Genomic DNA, 24,246 nt, shown 5'->3' with positions numbered 1-24,246 from the left:
TGAAACCAAGAATGACGTTTAACTGACTGAGCCAACCAGGCACCTCAAAGACTTTATTTATTTATTTGTTTGTTTGTTTGTTTAATGTTTTATTTATTTTTGAGACAGAGAGAGACACAGCATGAGCAGGGGAGGGGCAGAGAGAGAGGGAGGCACAGAATATGAAGCAGGATCCAGGCTCCGAGCTGTCAGCGCAGATCCCAACACGGGGCTCGAACTCACAAGCTGTGAGATCATGACCTGAGCTGAAGTCAGACGCTCAACCGACTGAGCCACCCAGGCGCCCCTCAAAGATTTTATTTTTTAAGTAATCTCTACACTCAACGTGGGGCTCGAACTTACAACCCCTAGATCAACAGTTGAATGCTGTACCGACTGACCCAGCCAGGTGCCCCTCACCAGACTGGTTTTTATTTCTGGCATGAAGATTTACAGAAAAATAGGTCTGTGAAAAATATTCCCTCACTAGGAAGAAAACTGAAACCAAGGGGCATTCACTGTTATTTACCAACATGGTACATTTTAGGCAGTGACGAAACATGGATGCATTCATTGTCGAGGCCTTAATTACAAACAGTAGTGATTTAAACATTTACAAAGGCTGATTACCTGTCAGTATTCACTACAATAACTTTATAGTCCTAAATGTGGTTTTATGTCTATGTGCATGTACATATGGGTGAAGAGTAGAGGAAGATAAGAGTTTATGTAGAAATATACCAAGCTTTGGGGGCCTGATTCTGCAGATTACTTCTGTTTTGTTTTGCTTTTTTCTTAGTTCTGGCACAAGGGTGTTTGCTTTAAAGACTCAGAATAATCTGCCACACAAGCATTATTATGCCTACCTACCCCAAAAGTTATAATAAATAATACAGTTAAAATGTAAAACGTCTCAAAGCCTGATTCAATGCAATGCAAACCGCTTAACAAACGAGTCTTTGACTTGCCTCTGAAAAGTCCACTGGGACAGCTGTGTGACCAGCACAAAATGTCTGATTCATGTTTTATCAGAGAGCTAGAGGGGATCTGAGATCACCCTGGGCCCTATCTCCTCCTTCCCCAGATGAGGAAACAGATCCCCCAAGGTGAGCGGCTTGTGGCAAAACCAGGTCTGGTCAACCCCAGTACAACGCATTTTCTTTCCACAGGGCTGATGCTATTATCTTCACGACTTCCACCATGTGACCACGATAAAGACCATAAATATTAAGTGAGCTTCTCCTATGTGCCAAGCACTGGCTTCAGTACTTTCTACAAACAGGTCATTTGGTCCTCAAATCAGCCCTATGAGATGGGAATGATTATTGTCCTCACTGAACACGAGTGCAGTGAGATTCAGTGGCTCACCGGGCCTTATAGGTCGAAGGCGGTGAGGCCAGGATTGGAACCTGGGCAGTCTGGGGGGACAGGAGCCCACATTCTTCCTTCTAGCACTGCAATAGCCGGCTGCCATGGCCATTAGACACACTACATACTTGTGCATTTCTACGCCACAAAGCCTGAGAGTGAAGGGTGTTGCCGTCACTTTTAACAAATAGTAAAACAGAACAATCTGACATACCACATGAGACTTAACGCCCCTGCCTCTGGTCGTTCTCTCAAACCCAGTGCTTTTGGTCTTTTCCTCTCTCCCTCCCCTCCTCCTCACTCCTCCTCCCCTCCTCCCCTCCTCCCCTCTCCTCAACCTAAGTTCTGAGAGCTGCCTTGAGAGCTCTCAGTCAGTATCAATGATGCCATTATTCACTGAGCCTGACAAATAGGTCGGTTTCAGGAAATCTGTGCTTCCCTTTCTGCATTTCCTCTATTTCTCATCAGAGAATCAATGCCTTCTATCTTAATGTTTCTATTCACAATTAAGAAGGAATTGTGAATTCTTTTTTGATGAAGAAAAAGGAAATCAAGTTAGTACGAAACCCATCAACTAATCTACCAGTAATGTACTTAGTGGGCAAATTATGAGTACAAACAAATCTGAGAACAGTTGGCAAGAACTTTACTTTTTGCTAAGGTGGTCACTGTATTTGTACAATAATACCACCATCCAAAGAACAAGAGAATGTCTCTCTGAATTTTGTAAACAGACATCGCTCTGTGAGCCGAGAGAATCCATTCAATGGAACCCGCTATTTGATGTGATCATGCAGACCAGAAATGGTAAACTTTAGACTATCAGTATGTTTAAAAATCATTCTTATCTTTTTAAACATTTCTGAACATACTAATTTGTAATGCGGAGCTCCGGAAATCTTTGGTTTCACATTTGAATTTTATCATCTGTACTGAATAAAATTATTTCCCATTTTAAAAAAAAGTTTGTCCTATATTCAGGGATATGAGTGATATATTTCAGAAGAGTAGAATGGTCTCTTGGGCAATAAGAGTGGATGTGATTCTAGAAGATAGGACAAAGAAAGACTGCCTCCCTTAAGGATTATTTTAACCATGTCACCCCAATAGTCCCTGTTTTTTGGGGTTTTTTTTACTGTATAAGTCTAAACCAATAATCAGTCTAAACTAAACTCAGTTTAATTTTCTATTATCTGGCCTCAGTCAGCAAGTACAAATAGGTCTCGCACTGCTTCCCCCCACGACACACCTTCTGTTAAGACAAGTGCTTACACTGTGCTCACTCCGACTTCTCCGTCTTCACTCACGGAAAAGCCAAATGAGGTGTCACTGATGGGCACCTTCCACTGGTCAGTGCATTGAGTTACAACAACGTATGAGACGCATATTGTCGCCATGTTTCCCATTTTATAGAAAAGAAACTGTGGCTCAGAGATTAAAGAAGAGAGCCAAGGCAGCGGTCCTAAGACTTAAACTCAGGTCTGACTTTGAAGTCCCTGTGCCCTCCTTGACGCCATGTTGCTTCTCTTAGCTAGAAACCCTCTATGCTGGCTTTTGCTACACCTATGGAGCTTCGCTTTCCTGCCTAGTTTTGGTCCTTTCTCCCCTAAGATGCCTTCCCAGGCAACTGTTCAGCCCTTCCAGATTTTGCCCTTCCTTCAGTTTTCCATACCACTTAAAATGTGTGAAACAGTTAACTAAATATTCTCTCCAAATGTTTACTGTTGTTATGCAGTCCTTTGCTTTCCACCTAACTTTTTGATTCTCCAGGGCTTCCGAGGCTGCACACACAGTAGGGATTTCATGAACACTTGAGGAACTGAGACCTTCTGGCTCCCTGGGTTATATAAGAGGAACCACAGCACTGGGCTGGGGACACAGAATTGGTGGTGGGGAGTCATGGAGAAGAAGGGGAGGAAGGTAGACTGAGGCTATGGAATAAAGGACCCTAAATGTAGTTCAAGGAGTACAGATTTTATCTGTAAGTTGTGAGGAGTCCTTGAAGGTATCTGAGAATTGCAAGGGAAGAGTTCTAAGTCAGGAAGATATATCTGGCTGTATCTTTTTTTAAAAATATAATTTATTGTCAAACTGGCTTACATATAACACCCAGTACTTATCCCAACAGGTGCCCTCCTCCATGCCCATCACCCACTTTCCCCTCTCCCCCACCTCCCATCCACCCTCAGTTTGTTCTCTGTACTTAAGAGTCTCTTGTGGCTTGCCTCCCTCCCTCTCTGTAACTATTTTTCCCCCTCCTCCTCCCCCATGGTCTTCTGTTAAGTTTCTCAAGATCCACACGAGTGAAAACATATATCTGTCCTTCTCTGACTTATTCCCTCAGCATAAGACCCTCCAGTTCTATCCATGTTGCTGCAAATGGCAGGATCTCATTCTTTCTCATTTATCTGCCTATATCTTGAATAACATCGACTGAACAAAGTTTGGACTTTTTATAGCCACAGCATTTGTCCTCATGTTTCTGTTATAGTGGAAATGCATTACTTCGGTAGTTTATTTAAATCCAAAAGCACACACACACACACACACATCACTGTGCTAATACTCAAGGCAGACTATTTTAGACTCAGCAGAATTTGTCTAAAGTCCTAATGGGCCAATAAAAAAAAAACAAATTAATTACAAGCAACATTCAGAAGTGATTATTCACTTTAATAGAATACATTTGCTACAGGTGTAGGAATGATGTTTGAAAAGAAAGGCAAATTTACCCACTGGGAGCAACCGAAGAAATTTTCCTAGTTCCAGACTGTTCACTTTTGAAAAAATTATATGGCAAATAATTTCTCAACAAGTTTGCTATATGTGGTGAGGAAAAGGCTATCACTAGGGGCAGACCTGGATGGCCCAGTCCGTTGAGCATCCAACTTTGGCTCAGGTCATGATCTCATGGTTTGTGAGTTCGAGCCCCGCATTGGGCCCCAGCTTGGAGCCTGAAGCCTGCTTGAGATTCTGTGTCTCCCTCTCTCTCTGTCCCTCCCTGACTCATACCTTGTCTCTCTCTCTCTCAAAAATAAATTAACGTTAAAAAAAAAAAAAGAAAGTAAACAATAAAGGGACACCTAGGTGGCTCAGTCAGTTAAGTGTATGACAGGACTCTTGGTTTCAGCTCAAGTCATGCTCTTACATTTTATGGGTTTGAGCCCTGCATTGGGCTTTGTGCTGATAGCATGGGGCCTGCTTGGGATTCTCTGTCTCTCTCTATACCCCTCACCTCTCAAAATAAATAAACATTAAAAAAAAAGTAAATGAGAAAGTCATTCAGCTGATGGTCCTATAAGTAGAGATGAGGAGAACACAGTCATTAAGACTAAATAAAGAAATGGGGACATAATCAAAAGAGTAGGAATCAGGGGCTCCTGGGTGGCTCAGTCGGTCAAGTGTCTGACTTGATTTCAGCTCAGGTCATGATCTCATGGCTCATGAGTTTGAGTTCTACACTGGACTCTGAGCTGATAGGTTGGAGCCTGCTTAGGATTCTCTCTCCCTGTCTCTGCCCCTCCCCTGTTTACAATCTCTCTCTCTCTCTCTCTCTCTCTCTCTCTCTCTCTCAAAAATAAATAAATAAACATTGTTAAAAAATTAAAAATTAGTAGTCATCTATGTTCGACGGACTAGGAATGAAACGCCTCAAGGAAAGAACACTAGCAAAATGTGAGGCTGGGAGGCCATGTTTCCCTAAGGAACGTGGAGTTCATATCACCAATGACTGTAAGAACACTCAGGACGTGAGCGGGTCCTGGAAACCAACAGCATCTCTGCTTTCCTTGTATTGGTGGAGAGATGAATTCCCACAGTGCTGGTGACGAGGAAAGACACGGCACATTAAACCTCTTCTTCACGTGATCATCACAACAGCTAGCATCTCTGGCTTGAGGTGGTTCCCCATTATTTCTAACTGATGGAACACCTCTGAAGATACTAACATCCTTCACAGGTGAAAAACCCGAGGCTTAAAAAACAAAACAAAACACACCCATGACTTCTTAGCAAGTTAGTGGCAGAGTCTGATCCTGAAATAAACCTTGTTGACTTCAAAGCCCACATGCTGGAATTGGAAAGAATGAGTGTGAATTTTATGGGAAAAACAGAATTCCAGAGTAAAGAAAACAGACGAAGAGTCCTGAGACCCAAAAATCAAGTGAAGAGAGAGTCAACTTACCAGCATATTTTGTAGTGTTAGATTCATCCATGGACCAAAAGCAATAATCGAAGGCAAATACCTGAAGGAAAGAAGAAAATATTAAAGATTAGTAAACTTCTAGGAGTATATCAAACTGCAAAAAAGAATTCACGATGAAGAAGAAGATCCCTATTACTGTCTGATGAAGACAATAAACACTATAGGTTTAATGCTTTATTAATCCTAAAGTTTCTTTTGGACTACACTGATGGTTATCTTACTGGATTAGAGTCCATTGCATATGAATAGGCTATTCATCCAGAATGCAAACAGCCAGCTATCTTAACCAAAAAAAAAAAAAAAAAAAAAAAAAAAAAAAAGACAATAGATTTAGTAAGAAAAAAACAACGACTTCTCACCCAAGTCCACAGTTTCTGCATCTGCTAAAGCCATTGGCTAGATTCCCATGGCTTCTCAAGTAACAACTTCCCATGGTTTCTCAAGTGATCAACTTGCATTGGAACCATTTCCTTCCAGCTTTCCATGATGCCACCATTTGTAGCTAAAGCTCCAAACTCCCCACATTTCCACCTTGGACTCTGTTCCCTGTTTCAGCGTGCCATCTCGGGCCAAGTCTTGCTAACAAACCGATAACTCACTCTTGGGTGCATTTCTGTAGAGTTACCAAATGACTACTATGTATCGGGAGAAGTGATGCTTCTCCCATTTGGAATCTCATCCAATCACAACTTCCATGCATATAACCATCACTCGTGTTCCAGCTGTCATTAGCAGATGCACAGGGCAATGTTCCCCGAAGCATGATCCAAAAACAGTAATTTTAGGAGATATTCCATGAAAAAACAATTAAATTGTGTTGGAAATTTCACACTATTTGAGATCCTCAATGCAATTCTCAATATTAAAGGCTCTGAAAAGTTATCCAGCAAAGAAACCCATTTAATTGCTTAACTTTATTTCTCCAATTAATTTTCGTGAAGAGACCCTTTCTTAAGTAATGCCTATGAGCATGCCTTGACACTATTGTTTCTCAGCATACCCCCTTAGCAAACTCTGGCCCAGAGGACCTAGTAGCCACTTTTCTGGGCTCCCGGCTACAGCCCCCGCCCCCCCCTCACCGCCCTGCAGTCCAAACAGCAATTTACAGACCTCCCACAGACAGGAACCCTTTAATGCTTAATCATTTCCTAGGGATTGTAAGCACTGAACAAGCAGAACCCAAACTCTGTGAGCTGGCATTGAGACTATCTGCAAAGAGGCATTTCCAGTCCATGCCCCCTAACTTCCTTATGCTTCTGCTGAACTTGTCTGTACCTTGGAATCAGTAGGAACAATTCCACCCCTGTCCTTGTTCTCCTCTTCATTTACACCCTTCAAAATGCTGCTGCTTCTTCTTTTTTTTCGTTTTTTTTTTTTGAGAGAGAGAACGTGTGAAGGAGAGGTAGGGAAAGATAGGGAGAAGAGACGAGAGAGAGAGAGAGAGAGAGAGACAGAATCTCAAGCAGGCCCATGCTCAGTGCAGAGCCCAACTCAGGGCTCAATCCCATGACCCTGGGATCATGACCTGAGCTGAAAGAGTTGGACACTCAAGCACCCAGGTGCCCCCAAAATGCTTTGTATTCTTAAGGCCCAATTCAATACATTTTTCTTCCAGGAAATATTCATTGTTTAAATCCAAAAGAATTATCTCTCCTCTCTGAAATCTTACAATGCTGTTTAATCAGGTTTCTCACAACTCTGACGCCACTGATCTGTTTTTCATTAATCATGTATATGATCCTTGCATATGGTTTATCTCCACTGGTCGACTAAGTTCCTTGAAGGCAGGAACCATACCCAATTCACACCTGTATCCTAGAGTTTTCACAGCGGTTATTTGTAATAATTTATTGAGTGATTAATGATACCGAGACCTTGCAAGACAGCAGGTACTTTCTAAATTGTAAAAAGATAAGTTATGCTCTGAGAGTTTCAGTACTACATACACTTTCGTGCTTTTACAACCGATTCAGGCATATACAATGCACAACACTCACACCATCAATCTCAAATCCAAATTCAATTCTGTTACTTATACACACTATTCATTCTGGCCTTACAGTAACCAAGGCTAAAATGAACACTAGTTTCAGCCAACAGAGTGTGGGATATTTACTACATTCGAGGGTTCTTCCAATGACTTGAGAGACCACACAGGAGAAAACCAGTTAATCTTCCTGCCTCTGGGCAGGACTGAACTTCAACACTTCTCCTGAGACATGATGATCTGTCTTGTGTTTAAACATTTCTAGAAAAGGAGGTTCCATGACCTCCCTTTAATGGCATCTTATAACACTTAACTTCCATTTTCAGGACATTGTTCCCTTCCTTTTGACCTAAGTCAACTCTCCTTACTTTAAATGGCCAACAGAGGCTGTTTTCCAGTGAGCCTGGAGCCTGTTTCGGATTCTGTCTCCCCCTCTCTCTGCCCCTCCCCAGCTCACACTCTGCTCTCTCAAAAATGAATATACACTCAAAAAAATTTTTTCTTAATTAAATCCACCCCAAATTTGAGGATCTACCTCTCAGTAACAATCATCCCAAATTCTGTGCCAACTTCCATTTCTAGCGGTTAATAAAGTTGGTTTTGCTCACAAAGAGGAAGATAAAAAAAAATTTTCATTTTAACCATTTGCCTTCTAAAATTCAAACCCTGCAGAGGAGGTTTAAAAGGAAGCAAACAAACAACAGCAAAAACCTGCAGAGGAGAAAAGGCCCATGATAGTACTGGTGGATGTGACTGCTCTTTGCTGGCCAAAAATAATAGAATTCCCTCATCTAAATTAGGTCTCGAATTTCAAAACCTTGGATGACAGACATTTAGAATGGCCATCCCCCATCCAGTCATGGAGTACAGGTTATTATTTTAGCAAATATTTACCATTAAGGGGGCGCCTGGGTGGCTCAGGCGGTTAAGCATCCGACTTCGGCTCAGGTCATGATCTCGCGGTTCGTGGGTTCGAGCCCCGCATCGGGTTCTGTGCTGACAGCTCGGAGCCTGGAGCCTGCTTCAGACTCAGTGTCTCCCTCTCTCTCTCTGACCCTCCCCCGTTCATGCTCTGTCTCTCTCTGTCTCAAAAATAAATAAACATTAAAAAAAAATTTTTTTTTTTTTTTTAAATTTTTTTTTTTTTCAACGTTTATTTATTTTTGGGACAGAGAGAGACAGAGCATGAACGGGGGGGAGGGGCAGAGAGAGAGGGAGACACAGAATCGGAAACAGGCTCCAGGCTCCGAGCCATCAGCCCAGAGCCTGACGCGGGGCTCGAACTCCCGGACCGCGAGATCGTGACCTGGCTGAAGTCGGACGCTTAACCGACTGCGCCACCCAGGCGCCCCAAAAATTTTTTTTTTAAAGAAAGTTGATGCCCAGGGGTGCCTGGGGTTAAGTGTCCGACCTCGGCTCAGGTCATGATCTCCGGGTTCGTGAGTTCAAGCCCCATGTCGGGCTCTGTGCTGACAGCTCAGAGTCTGGAGCCTGCTTCAGATTCTGTGTCTCCCATTCTCTCTCTGCCCCTCCCCTGCTCACACTCTGTCTCTCTCTCCTTCAAAAATAAACATTTAAAAAGTTTTTTAAAAAAGAAAACTGACGCCTAGACACCTGAAGGATTTCCCTAAAGCTCAAAGCAAGTGGACAGAAAAATTCTTGTTTTAATTTTTTTCTTTAAAGCAGGCTACAAGCAATCGTCCCTTCTATGAACTTCTACAGCACTTAGTAGCTCCCACGGCACTAGTTCACACGTGGTCCTATTTTATGACTCAGTTCTTCTGTGTGGGTCCTACTGCCACTTTAAACCATGAGCTCCTTGTGGACAGGGACTATGTCTCATGAACCTCTCACCACCTGGGTCAGGATCTCATCCAGAGTGGCCATTCTAGAGAGTATTTTTTCAGTAAATACACATAATACCAGAAGCAGGAGTTGGAATGCAGACACAAACACAGAAGAGATGTGAGAACCAGTAAGAGTAAGCAGAAGTTCAACGGCAAGATATATTTTTGGATATTTTATTACTTTCATATGCATGTTTTTGAGGTTAAAAATGGTTAAAAATACAATATGGTTCCGAGATGAGCACCAGGGTCCCCTTTGACACCATTATGCTGTGGCTCAGGTGGATAACAGGTATGGCCACATCATGTATACTTTATAGTTTGTACAGAGATTAGACCAATTATTTGTTGCTAAAACAATTATTTCTTATGACTGTTACGAAAACAGTTTCAAGGATGTTCAAACTAATTTGTTTTATGTAGCCCAAAAATTTCCCTTGTTACCTTCTTAATCCTATAAATAAACTATTCACAAACTATTAGCCTTCTTTTCATGGCCAGATTTAATTATAATTTCATCACAAAAGGTTTGTAACAAAAGGGGACATGATTTCCTTTGGTTCTTTTGATTTTCCAATACAAAATCTACTGACATTTCAGGGCATCTTAGTGGTACAGTTGGTTAAGCGTTCGATTTCGGCTCAGGTCATGATCTCCGGGTTCGTGAGTTCAAGCCCCATGTCGGGCTCTGTGCTGACAGCTCAGAGCCTAGAGCCTGCTTCGGATTCTGTGTCTCCCTCTCTCTCTATCCTACCCTGCTCACTCTCTCTCTGCCTCTCTCAAAAATAAGTAAACATTAAAAAACAAAACAAAATCTACTGACATTTCAAAAGAGATATCAAAACCATCTTCTTGAGAGCTATTTCTTGAAAACTGACCATTTCAAATTAAAAAGAAAATCATGTTTTTCAAAGCCACCACAATATATTTGAGAAATATGTTACTTAAGACTTTGAATTCCTTTCAATAAAATTCCCAAACGCTTATACAGGAGTGCTGATTCATAGGGGCACATGTACCCCTATGTTTATAGCAGCGCTTTCAACAATAGCCAAATTATGGAAAGAGCCTACATGTCTATCAACTGATGAATGGATAAAGAAGATGTGGTTTATATACACAATGGAATACTACTTGGCAATGAGAAAGAATAAAATCATACCATTTGCAGCAACGTGGATGGAACTGGAGGGTATTATGCTAAATGAAATAAGTCAACCAGAGAAAGACAGATATCATATGTTTTCACTCATATGTGGATCTTGAGAAACTTAACAGAAGACCATGGGGGAGGGGAAGGGGAAAAAAATAGTTACACACAGAGATGGAGGGAGGCAAACCCTCCATCTCTCTTAAATACAGAGAACAATCTGAGGGTTGATGGGGGTTGGTAGAGGGAAAAGTGGGTGACAGGCATAGAGGAGGGCCCTTGTTGGGATGAGCACTGGGTGATGTATGTAAGTGATGAACCATGGAATCTACCCCCAAAACCAAGAGCACACTGTATACACTGCATGTTAGCCAATTTGACAATAAATTATGTTAAACAAAAATAAAATGAAATAAAATTCCCGAATGCTTATTTCCTCTATTCATCACGAAGGCCCTAGCATGGTAACTGCGGTGTGGGGGTGGGGGACTTCTCGATGCATACAACTGACTAAAACGATAAATCAAATTTGGAAACCAAGTGTAAATTTCTGGTCTTGTCAACGCCAACCCACATGGTGAGCATTTTTTGTGAAAGCGCCCACACCTTCCAAGAGCCTTCAATTTGATAAAGAGCCAAGAGGACAGATGCTGTCCAGTTGTTTCCAACCCTGAAAGCCATTGTCTTTGTTGTTTCCAAGAAAATTTTACTCTACCTTCTCAGAATCCCACTCCTTCCTCCTCATTTGCAACTTGTAAAACTCATACTGGCATTTAATTCCCTGCAGCTTGCTGTTCACATCTGTTCCACCTTCATTGCTCTCTTAAAAATGTTAGCTTTGCATCTTTGTGAACCACTGAACATCTAGTAAAGTTACGACAAGCTGTTTTTAATAAGGCAAATGTGCTGAGTGGTATATATTCCGAGGCAAAGGAGTTCCGGGATGCAGGCACAGGACGCAACACAGTCAAACTCCAGTCCTACCTAAAAGTTCTAGCTCTGATGGCATTTCAGCAAAATTCAATTTTTAAAAATGCAAGAGTCTTCTGTGTCCTTGAAGAACCAGAAGGCATCAGCGTCCTAAGAAACATGATCTGTCATCATTTTCCTGACCCATGGAAACCAAACACGCAGGTCCATGCAAAGCAACTACCTTCCGTTCATCCTTGGTGTGGATTCACCGAGAAGTTCTCCAACTGCATGATGTTTGATCCCCACAGCAATCACAAATACCTATTTGCCACCCCTCTCAATTTCAGGTACTACAGGGAACTCAATTATGTATTAGGCATGTTGTTTGTCCTCTGGTTGAAATAGTCTGGATAAAAATAACAAAACATAAAACAATTATCCTTGGGACAAAAGGGACATTTTTTCCCCAAAATTACTTAAAATACATTCTTTTACACTTATTTATTTTTTAAAGGGGGGGGGGGATGAACAAACTGGGGAGGGGCAGAGAGAGGGAGAGAGAGAATCCCAAACACCCTCTGCACTGTCAGCACAGAGCCTGACACGGGGCTCGATCCCATAAAACGTGATTTCATGACCTGAGTGAAAATCAAGAGTTGGATGCTTAACCAACTGAGGCACCCAGGCGCCCCCAAAATCATTTTTACCTCTTACAGCCCCTTCTTCAGGCAGAAAGTGAGGAACCCCAACTTATCTCAAGATAATTGTACATAAACAAATATTTCTAAACATATAGATCAGATTTCTGACACAATGAGGAAAGCCCACTCTGTTTCAATTTCTCCAAATTACAATCTTTCAGGGGCGCCTGGGTGGCTCAGTGGGTTAAGTGTCTGACTTCAGCTCAGGTCAGGATCTCATGGTTTGTGGGTTCGGGTCTCACATCGGGCTCTGTGCTGACAGCTTGGAGCCTGAAGCCTGCTTCGGATTCTGTGTCTTCCTCTCTCTCTGGCCCTTCCCCGCTCACACTCTGTCTCTGTCTCTCAAAAAATGAATAAAACGTTAAAAAAAAATTTTTTTAATCTTTCAATGACATCTCAAATGTTACTTCTTTATAAAACTCTTAAGGATACTCACTGCTGTGAATTTCTTATCTGTGTGTGTGGGGGGGTGGTAATATGTGTGTGATAGAGATTCCCTTTGTTCTGCTAAATTACTAATTCTTAGAGGCCAAGACTTTGGTTTTCCTAATGTTTTTCTTGTCCATAATTCCACCAAACAAACAAACAAAAAATCTGAGAATTTGCTCTGTAAACAACTTCTTGGTAAAGTACCTTTTAATTAAATGGTCTTGTAAATCTGTTTTCATGTAGATGGCTGCTTAAAATGGCACACACTGACTGGTTACTGTGACCCTAGGAGACACCACAGTGGTCCCTTGTCAAAGCCTCTGTTTTCATTCAACTGTGGAAGTAACAGGACTAGAGTCACCCTACAGGCATTAGTTGAGCAAACACCCCTAGTCATCTATTCTGTCCAGAGTTACCCAGATCTTCAGCTCTGAGAGTTTCCACCCATGACCAAGGAATCCTCCGGGCATATTAAGCACAGTGGGAAGTCCACAGGCAAAAGGAGGAAAAGGGACTGGAGACCTGTGAGGGAATCCCTCCTTCAGCAGCTATCTTCCTCTCCTCACCTCTGCCCGGTGATCTACAACACGTTCTTCAAGTTCTGTCCAAAGGTCACCTCCTCCAGTGTTTCCTCACCCTCCTTCCTCTGTGCTGGCTTAGTGAAAAGCTGTACCTCTCTAATACATCCTCTACCTATATAAGTGCATATTTTACAATTAGGATTGTGAGGATTTAAGCAAATACCTACCAATACGATGCCTGGTGTAAAACAGTGACTCTCTATCGGCAGCTCTGTTACCAGTATTAATGGCATCTACGAGCCGGCTTCTCTCCCCAGATAGTAGCCCTACTGCTTGTGGAGTGTTTAGTATTTACCATGCACAGTCCGGTGTTCCACAGTCTCATTGAACCACGACCTCCCCTGAGCCAGGGGCTGTGCGGATTCATTTCCTTATTTCCTACAGGTACAGATGTAGTAGATGGTGTGATAGCTCGATTCGCTTAATCAAATTAAGAAAGCAAAGTGAAAAGGCAACAAAGATCCCCACGGCCATCAGCGGAAGAGTTGCTATAGTTTCTTGAGTTCTGTTAACAAAAGCATCAATGCAAAGCACACTACTTGCTACCTCCCAAATCCACAATCTAAAGGGCTTCCCTTGGGGGAAAAGAACTCCACTCCATGTGGACGAGCTTTCCTTTGCACAAAGAAGTGTGTTTCCCTCCTCTCGTTCTATATGGTCACCCTCCTCTCTTTGCACAATCAATCCACTGTTCACATCTGCAGCCCCAGCTGCCATTAACAGCCTGTTGTGGCAACTACCTAACTTTGAAACTGTGCCTGAGATCTCTTCACAAACCCCTATTTCTCTAGCTTTAGAAGTACTGGCTTGCCAATGTTCAATTTTGTCAAGTTCAAAGACCCCAGTTAATCTGAAAGACAAGTGCCAAATCTGTTCGCATTTCACCACACCGTTATGAGAACTGAGTCAGACCCCCTCCCCAAATTAAAGCCCTAGACAGTTCGGGTCATGTCGAAATCTTCCTTTTAGTGTCAAGTTTTGACACTCTTCCCCTTCATTTCTTTCTCCTAAGTCAGAGATGTGAAGAGTCATAAAAAAAAAAGAAGAGTTAGATGTCATTCATCTTGAAGAGGCTGGCCTGAAGCGGAAAGGAAAGTTGGTCATTGAAGCCTGTCTGATGCCCAGAACCATCTCCAACCACCGCTGTTTGCAAAAGCGGCTTTGCCAGCACCCACTCAAGCCCTGCAAGGTCACCCCTATTACTGGTGACTTCTACCAGCAGACACTACTTTCCCATTAAAATGCTGTCGAGTAACGGTTCCCTTTTTGCAGAGATTAATCATTTTCTTTATCTATGCCTAGATGTGCACACCAGACGACGTCTTGAGTCACACAGTCAATATTGCCTGACTGACTGGGAAGATGTCAAAGCCAGATTTTGCATAAAGACTCAACGCAAGCCAGCAGCATCTGCTGTGCACCAACGGGCTGATGAGGCAATGCCCCTGGTCTCGGAGAATTCATGCTCTGTCGTAGGAAAAGGCTAAGCCGTGGGCAAGTGCCACTCTACACCACAGGTTGAATTTCTATGGGTGTGCGGAGAAGCGGCTCGTCAAAGAACTGACTTGTCTTTGTCGTAAGCATCTGCTGAGCCGGTCAGGACAGAAACAAGAGCCCCCCACTTGTAAAGCCCTCGCTCTCTAATAGAGGGAAGTAACCAAGAGAAGGAAAGAGCGTGAGCTGTAGAAGGCAGTGCAGACATAGGAAGATCGAACAGTGACCCGGTGGGGCTGGGGGTGGAGGAGTGAGCCTCCAGAAATGTTTCTAGAGAAGGTAAAGCTTGGGCTGAAGTTTGACAAATGATCATGAAGAAGACAAATAGGAAAGGTGCTCCAGGGAAAGGGGGAACCTGGCAAGCAACAGACGAAAAGGAAGCAAGGGCCACTGGAGTTGTTTGCAAGAGCAGTGGGCAGGGGAAGGAGGAGGGGAGAACTGGGTGGGGGGAGGGCAGACCACGGGACACTTCATGCTCCTTACTGAGAAGCTCGAGGGCGGATGACAGGGCTTCGTTCTTACTCTGAATGATCACCGGGGCAACTGTGTGGAAGATGGACCAAATGGGTGTAAGACGAGCAACAAAGAGGTCAATTAGCAAAGCGTTATGAAGAAGGTAAAAGTTTTTAATTCTCAGCCTCGGCACAGATGGAGGGAAGCTGTAGTGAAAATCACTTTTTTTTTTTTTTTGCTCAGAAACCCATACCTTATTTATTCTAGAAATAGCATCTTTCCTTTGGACAATTGTGCTAACTCCCACACCAGCCACGAGGTTCCCGGGAGCTACCGCCATGTTCTTATGTGGCATGCAAAATCATTTATTCAAGGGCCCCTGGGTGGCCCAGCCAGTTGAGCGCCTGACTCTTGATTTTGGCTCAGGTCCTGATCTCATGGTCACGGGATCAAGTCCTGCATTGGGCTCCACACAGAGCATGGAGCCTGCTTGAAATTCTCTTTCTCTTTCTCTCTTTCTCTCTCTCTCCCCCACCCCTCACGCACACTCTGTCAAATCAAATCAAATCAAATCAAATCAAATCAAATCATATATTCCACGTATGATTACTCAAGGAAGAAGGCAGGAAGAGCCCCCGTGTGCGTGGGGGACACTTAGTCCAGAATCTCTTGGCCATAGTTAACTGGCCCTAAAGTGGATGTCTTTGGGAGTTTTGGATTTGAAATTAGGGAAGCCAAACAAGTCTCTCTCAAATGACTGATGCTATAAAAATCTGGGACATGTTGAGGCCATGCTTCTAACCACAGGAACTAAAGAAGCAGGCACAGCTGGAAAGCAGTGAGAGACAGAAAGGAAGGGACCCACATGGGAACAGGCACAGGAGATGGGGAAATCAGGAGAGGCGACTGCCATCTGAACCCCAGCCACCTCCTGTCCTTGTAAAGGATGCCCCAAAGTCATTCGTATAACTTTATCTTGTGCTCCCTCCGGTTTGAGTTCCAGTCACTTTCAGCAGACAGACTCCCAGCTACTATTGGAAGAAAATAAATGTGAGAGATGTTAAAGGAAGAAGTCATCGGGCTGGGTCGCCCTGGAATACAGGACTGGAGGTAGCGTGTGAATTTCAACAGCCTGTGGGAAAAGGCACCGAAAGTGAAAAAAAACATCCAGAGTTCCAATAAATTTGAAAGCGGGAATGAGCTCTCCCAAGTCCCAGACCGATATTATAACAGGGTGGAGACCTTCCCGTTTTATACCACAAACGTACAAATTAGTGGTGTGTGAGCAATGCAGTACTAACTGAATTCCAACTCGTTCTGATACTCCATTCTTTTCATGTTTAAGCCCTTTATCATTCAGCTCTAAAATCTGCCTCACTGGTTGTGAGGGGCGGGGGTGAGGGTGTCACAAATATACAACCTGTGTTTTTTTTTTCCTCCTGGTTCTTTCATGCTCTGATTGCATCACCCCCCCAAAAAACAAAAAAACAAAAAACTAGCCACCCGGATAACTTCACCACCAGCATATTCACAAGGTGATTTGGGTGTTTTCAAACACAAGAGTATTTCTTCATCAACAAAAACAGGCCAGAAGATAAGCTGCAAATATCTGTGTATGTGCTGCATGGTGTCTAATAAATGACGGCTGTTGCTCACTAAAACCAAAAAAAAAAAAAAAAAAAAAAAAAAAAAATCAAATAAAACCCAGATTGAATTTGAGTCACTGAGGCACCACCTGCCATGAGCGATCTCTGGAACTGGTTTAGACCCGACCAGTATCTCGTCTCCTTTGCCGATCACCCCTGCGGGACTGGGCGTGGTGGTCCAGCACAGAGAAGCTGGGTGGACCCTGAGTCCCCAGGTCAGCAGAGATGGGAAACCCAAGGTACTCCAGGGATTGTAAACAGATTACACTGGGAAGGCTGGCAGAGAGTTCACTCTCCCAGAGGTAGGGGAGGTGGGAGAGATTCCTGAGAGTCTGCCTGGTCCAGTAGGTTTTGGAGATGGATTGATGCCAAAAGCAAGAGAGATGGGGTCTGTAGTCCATGAACCTGGTAGCTGTTCAGCTGTATCTCTAGGCATCTAGAGAGGCACATGGTTACAGTGGGGACAACTGCCTCTGAACAAAGTCCAAGAGAAGGAAAGAGGAGACAGGCAGAGAGCCTACAGAAGCTTCAATTCAGAAATGTACAGCAGCATGATTCTGAGGATTTTGTTGTTTCTTGGGAGGTTTTTCTTGTTGTTTTTGTTTTTGTTTTGTTTTGCTTTTTAACAAATGTGACTTAGGATGACAAAGTGTAATGGATCGTATTACTGTTCCAGATTAGTCACTGTCCTCCCTGAAAGGGGATTACACATCCCTGCCTGATGTGACTGCAGTGCTCTGGTAGGAGGAATATAATCCCTGACTTACTGACATCAGGCTTGGCCATGTGACTTGCTTCAGCCAATTAAACGTGGACAGAGATGTTGCCAGTTCAGAGCCAGGTAAGAGGCCACTGCCTGGTTCTCTTCTTTTTCTCTCTGCCGAAGTAATAGCACATCCTAGATAAGGACTGCTCCTCTAGATGGGCGCCCAGACCGAAGTCACACGGTGCAGGGCCAGAGCTGACCTCAGCTGACATAGAGCATCTAAGAAATAAACCTCAGTCGTCTCAAGCCACTGAGTAGTGACTGGAGAGTTACCACTGCATCACGCATAAGCTGATGGACACACAAAGTGGTTATTATAAAGTGAATCTCGATTGCTCTCACCTGATATTCTACACTCATAATTTATCCTACGTCCTGCAGCCAGATTAATTTCATGCGTGCTCTGATCATGTGACTTTTAAAAAGCTTTCTTTAATTCCAGTGCAGTTGACATCATGTTTTATTAGTATTAAGAGTACAATATAATGACTTGGCAATCCCACACATCACTCAGTGCTCATCACAGTGAACGCACTCTCAATCACCTTCACCTTTCTCACCCATCCCCCCACCCACCTCCCCTCTGGTGACCATCAATTTGCTCTCTACAGTTAAGCCTGGTTCTGGGTTTGTCTCTGTTTTGTTCATTTGTTTCTTAAATGCCACATATGGTATTTGTCTTTCTCTGATTTATTTCACTTAGTATTATACTCTCTAGATTCATCCCTGTCATTGACAATGGCAAGATTTCATTCTTTTTATGGCTGAGTAATATTCTGTCATCTCTCTATATATAGATAGATACACACATATACATACCACATCTTCCTTATGCATTCATCTATCAATGGACACTTGGACTGATCTCATAATTTGACCATTATAAATAATGCTGCAATAAAAATAGGATGCATATATCCCTTTGAATTAATATATATATTTTTTATTCTTTGGGTAAATATCCAGTAGTTGAATCACTGGATCACATGGTAGCTCTATTTTTCTTTCTTTGAGGAACCTCCACACTTGGTTTTCCAGAGCGGCTACACCAGTTTGCATTCCCACCAACAGTGAAAAAAGGTTCCTTTTTTTCCTTGCCAAGACTTTTTTGTTTTTCTATTATCAAAAGATTTTATCCATTCTGACAGGTGTGAGGTGGTATCTCATTGTGGTTTTGATTTGCATGCCTCTGATGATATTTGTTTTTAGTAGAGAGAGAGAGAGAGAGAGAGAGAGAGGGAGAGAGAGTGAGAGCGAGCACCCTCGGGCAGATTGGGGAAGTACAGAGGTGCAAAGAGAGAATCTTAAGCAGATTCCATGCCCAGCACACAGCCTGACATGGGACTCGATCTCATGACCACGAGATCATGACCTGAGCCGAAATCAAGAGTCAGGTGAGCCACCCAGGCGCCCCACCCACCATGTAACTTTTTTTAATGTTTTTGTTTTTGTTTTTTGAGAGAGAGAATATGTATGTGCAAGTGGGGGACGGGGGGCGGAGAAAGAGAGAGACACAGAATCTGAAGCAGGCTCCAGGATCCGAGCTGTCAGCACAGAGCCTGATGTGGGGCTCGAACTCATGAACCGTGAGATCATGACCTGAGCAGAAGTCGGACGTCTAACTGACCGAGCCATCCAGGCCCCCCCATATAACCTGTTGATACAAAAATCCTAAATGATTCTGCATAGCCAGCCAGAATGACACAGACTCCCAAGCCCTCTATGAGCTACCTGCTTTCCTAGTTTTTAATACGCAACTTCTATTTCCCGTACTCTACAATCTACCCCGAGTTTACACCTTCCCGCGGCACTTGTGATATAGTAATAAATATATTCTTGGTTTTCATCCCTAGTTCCCGACACAGATCTCCTAAATCCCCTGGAATTCGCCTAGTGACAGGATCCTCTGTTGCTCTAAGTGAGGCGACACGTGGTGGTCTCCTGGATGGCTTCTTGCAGGGGGTGAGCTGCCAGGAAGACCAAGCCTTGACTAGAAGCTTGGAACTGTCAACCCCACAGCCCCCCCGCCCCCACCCCAGTTCTCTGGGAAAGGGAGAGGAACTAGAGATTAGTTAGGAGCTGAGATGAAACCTCCATCAAAACCCCCACATAACAAGATTCAGAGTTTTCAGGTTTGGCGAATGCATCCATGTACCAGAAGATGACACTCCAACTCCTGTGCTTGGGACATTTCCAGACCTTGCCCTGCACACCTCTTTGTCTGGCTGTTCAACCGTACCCTTTATGATAAGCCAGTAAACCCAAGTAAACGTTCCCCTGGGTTTTGAAAGCCATTCTAGCAAATGACTAAACCTGAGGCAGTGTCTTGGGAGGCTGTGATCTGTAGCAAAGTCAGATGGGAGTACTGGTAACCTGGGGGCCCGCTGACTATAGGGCCTGAAGTGAGGGTGGTCTTCTGGGACTGAGCACCCCCCCCCCCCCGAACCTGTGCAGTCTGGGCTGACTCTGGGCGGGCAGTCAGTGTCAAAGCTGAATTAACTTGTAGGATATCGTGTGGGTGTCCAAACAGAATTAGAGAATCACTTATTGTGGAAATCCCACACATTGGATCAGTGCTGTGACTAGAGAAACAATTTTCCCTTAACAGCCATTACTTTGTTTCTGTTCCTCAAATACCTCTTGGATCCCACGCCTTTTGAAAACCACACCCATACGTGAATACCCTCCTCGAGCCTTTCTTCCTCGGAAGACAAAATAACTCTGAAAGAGCCAATGATGTTCATCATCATCTCTCTTTTGTTACCTACAGGGCTGACAGGTTGAAACTTCCTTTCCGTGTTATGATTTCTGGAGGGCAGGGGCCACAAGTTGAATCGCCTCTTGAACCCCCACAACCTCCTCATGCAAGACTTTTCACAAATGTTCTCCGTTAATACTTGTCTAATAAATGACTTCTGAATGGGTAAGGAAAAGATGATTCCTGGGAAAAACACAGAGCAGGGGGACTATGCTGCCACGGAGCTCGTGCAGCTGAAACACTCGTGGACCCGGACATAAAGGCGGAAATGTGAGGGTTGGCTGTGGTGCTGCTTCAGGGTGGATGGATGCTGAAAAGATGTCCAGCCTCAGCCATGTGTTTGGCCGCAAACATCGCCGTCCGACAGAGATAACGTGAGCTACCTATGTAGTTGAAAATGTCTTCATGCACACATTACAAAATAAAGAGAGGGGTGCCTGGGTGGCTCAGTCGGTTAAGTGTCCAACTATGGCTCAGGTCATGGTCTCACAGTTCGTGGGTTCGAGCCGTGCGTCGGGCTCTGTGCTGACAGCTCGGAGCCTGGAGCCTGCGTCCGATTCTGTGTCTCCCTCTCTTTCTCTGCCCCTCTCCCATGCACACTCTCTCAAAACTAAATAAATGCTAAAAATAAAATAAAATAGATAACAACAAATGTTAATATTTTTATTTAACCTGATATATCCCAAATATTTACCTTATGTATTTTTTTTCTCATACTAAATCTTTCATGTCTGATGTGCATTTTGTGTTTGCAACACATCTCAGTCCTGTGCAGCCACACAGCACACGCTGGAAAGTCACGTGTGGCTACACAGTTGCTAGACTGCACAGGCACAGCGTCGGTTTAGAATTCCTCTCGTCAGAGGCCAACATTTAGCTTTCAAGAAATGCACAAGGTGAAGTGGTCGAGGCAACAGAAATTGATGGCAGGTCACAGACTATGAAAACAGTTAAACCACACTTGAGACGGCAAACTGTCTCTATGGGAAGACTGCCCCCTCCCTTTTTCACGAGCAAATTTTGCACAGTCAGGGTTTTGGTATGACTCTGTAATGGATAGAGCCCGCCATATAATGTCATTTTCGTCCGCTCATGACTTTGCCAACAAACTTATGGAAATATAAGAGGGATCAAACAGCTTGAAGTTCCTAAGCACACCTGGTCCTGAACACACTTGAAGATAAAATTTAAAAAAAAACAAAAAAACAATTTAAGGTGAGTTTAATTAACATCACCAAATATCCAAATGAATCATACACTAATTTATGAGATGTTAAACATAATGATCTAGAGTTCAGAGAGAGAAAAAAAAGCAAACTGAGTGGAAAAGGAGATGAGTCTATGGGGCGCCTGGGTGACTCAGTCGGTTGAGCGTCCGACTTCAGCTCAGGTCGTGGTCTCGTGGTCCGTGAGTTCGAGGCCCACATAGGGCTCTGTGCTGACAACTCAGAGCCTGGAGCTTGTTTCAGATTCTGTGTCTCCCTCTCTCTGACCCTCCCCCGTTCATGCTCTGTCTCTCTCTGTCTCGAAAATAAATAAAGGTTTAAAAAAAATTAAAAAAAAGAAAAGGAGATGAGTCTAAAGGAAGTGATCTTGCAGATTTACATCCTCGCCCGACTTTTCCTTCCTCCTGCTTCCTGCTGTCTTTGCTCCGTAAAAGCCAACAAATAGAAAACCTGCTTTACACTAACCATGTGTTCTAACAGAAAGTACAGGAGACCAGAGAGCCTAGGGCTGGGGCCAAGCTCTGTCCCTGGATGGTTCTGGCCAAATCCATTCCCTTAGGCTTCATCTCCTCTTTGAAGAGGAGGGTTTGAATGGTCTGAGTTCAGAAACCTCCCCCAGCCCTACAGTGCGCACTGTGGCACATGGAAGTTGTTCCATAAACACTGACAGAGAGGAGAAAACAGGAAGAGGAAGGAGAATTCACTTGTTTTTCTGTGCGCTTCAATGTAGCTCCAAAGGAAAGACACTCGTGCCAGATATGACGAAGCGCAGGAAGGGAAGTTCCCAGAACGTGCTAGACCTTCTGAGGGCCAACAGGGGGAACCAGAACCAGTTCCTTTCTGAAGGCAAAGCTACTGTGACAGAGGACATTTTTCTGTTCTCCCACGACAGAGCGTGTGTGAGGGCATAATTAGATAGTGATTCTCTACACACGTGTGTCCTCTCTCCCTCTGTACCACCTCCTGCCAAAATCCAAAGTTTACGAGAAGGTGGCTGAGCAAACAGGCGATTAACACCCCTGAAACAAAAGCCTCAGACTCAAAATGAGTCCTACTGAGGGGCGCCTGGGTGGCTCAGTCGGTTGGGCGACCGACTTCGGCTCAGGTCGTGATCTCACAGTTCGTGAGTTCGAGCCCCGCGTTGGGCTCCGTGCTGACAGCTCAGAGCCCAGAACCTGCTTGGGATTCTGTGTCTCCCCCTCTCTCTGCCCCTCTCCTGCTCATGCTCTGTGTGCCTCTCTCTCTCTCTCTCTCTCTCAATAATAAATAAACACTAAAAAAAATTTAAAAAAAAACAAAACGAAACTAGTCCCACTGATAAGGAAAAACACTCCTACATCAACCCTGAAAATTATGAGACAGAACCATTTTGTTTTTTGTTTTAACTAACAAGGAGGCATACAGCAAGTATCTCCATGTTTGCCTAAAAGCTTACTTTTCTTTTTAAGGGAAACAGGACACACTCCTATAAACATCGCATAAGAGCCACTGGCGAGATTAAGAGGTATGTGCTTTGGCCTACACTGAAATAAATGTCTCTCTGTCCAGGAGTACACCCTTACAAAATGTAACACTAGCCAAAGAGAAAAATCCAAATGCACAGCACAAGACAATTTATACAAATATAAATAATTTCCCTTACCATCCTAACATGCTATATTCACACGCTATATATAAAAAAAAAATTTTGATCTAACTTTTTAAAAGTCAACCAGAGAAATATCTTCATCTTTTCCTTGCCTTAACACTAGAAAAGATAACTTTGTTTTAAGTTTACTTATTTATTTTGAAAGGGGCGGGGGGAGGGAGCCCAGGAGGGGCAGAGAGAGAGAATCTCAAGCAAGCTCCGAGCTGTCAGTGCAGAGCCTGATGTGGGGATCAAACTCATAAACCGTGAGATCGTGACCTGAGCTGAAACCAATAGTTGGATGCTTAACCAAATGAGCCACCCAGGCATCCCTAGAAAAAATAACTTCTAAAAACAAAAGAAATCTAATTTGGAAACAGCAAGTGTCTAAGTACCCTAAATGCCACCCCCACCACCAGGGCCACACGTGAGCATCTGGTCTCCCAGATGCTTACTGGTTCTTCCTCCTCTCTCCATTCACCAGAGCAGGATGAGTTCCAAGGTGCTAGCCTCGATTCTCCGTCTTCTGTTTCTCTTAATCCTCTCTTCCTTGACAACTTCATAAATACTCCTTCCTTCCACCTCCTATCTCCTCTACACAAGAATCTACCTGACCTTTCTAGGGCAGAGACTGCAAACCTTGGACACCTTGCAAGGCATTGATAGCAGATGTTTTGCCATCATTCCCAATTTAACCCACTCTAAAACCGAACCTGTCAACTTGTCCTGGCACCAAAGCAGCCCTTTCTTCTTGTGTCCCTGCTGGATTTTCAGTCATTTGGTTTCAAATTCCATAGTCCTCTCTGACTCTGTTATATTGTCTTCTATATGCTTTCAGCATCCAAGTCCTGGATGCTCTATTTCTTTTTTGTGTGTGTATATGTGAGGCAATTAATATTTTATTTATTTTTTTGGCATGCAAATTATTATTTTTTAATTTTTTTTCAATATATGAAATTTATTGTCAAATTGGTTTCCATACAACACCCAGTGCTCATCCCAAAAGGTGCCCTCCTCAATACCCATCACCCACCCATCCCTCCCTCCCACCCCCCATCAACCCTCAGTTTGTTCTCAGTTTTTAAGAGTCTCTTATGCTTTGGCTCTCTCCCACTCTA

At 43.6% G+C, this 24,246-nt stretch overlaps 1 protein-coding gene across 6 annotated transcripts in view; it reads right to left on the bottom strand.

Annotated features, from left to right (window-relative positions):
* KIF13A (kinesin family member 13A) overlaps positions 1-24,246 on the bottom strand; it is a 217,401-nt gene that overhangs the window by 100,395 nt on the left and 92,760 nt on the right. For all 6 annotated transcript variants that reach the window (XM_047860259.1, XM_047860257.1, XM_047860260.1 and 3 more), the window contains exon 4: positions 5,531-5,591. In XM_047860259.1, the coding sequence (XP_047716215.1) occupies positions 5,531-5,591 (61 nt within the window). The remainder of the gene's footprint in view (positions 1-5,530; positions 5,592-24,246) is intronic.

This window comes from Prionailurus viverrinus, chromosome B2 (assembly GCF_022837055.1).
Source record: "Prionailurus viverrinus isolate Anna chromosome B2, UM_Priviv_1.0, whole genome shotgun sequence".
Lineage (NCBI taxonomy): Eukaryota > Metazoa > Chordata > Mammalia > Carnivora > Felidae > Prionailurus > Prionailurus viverrinus.
Note: the sequence above shows the minus strand (reverse complement) of the source record. Positions and strands in the feature narration are given on the sequence as shown.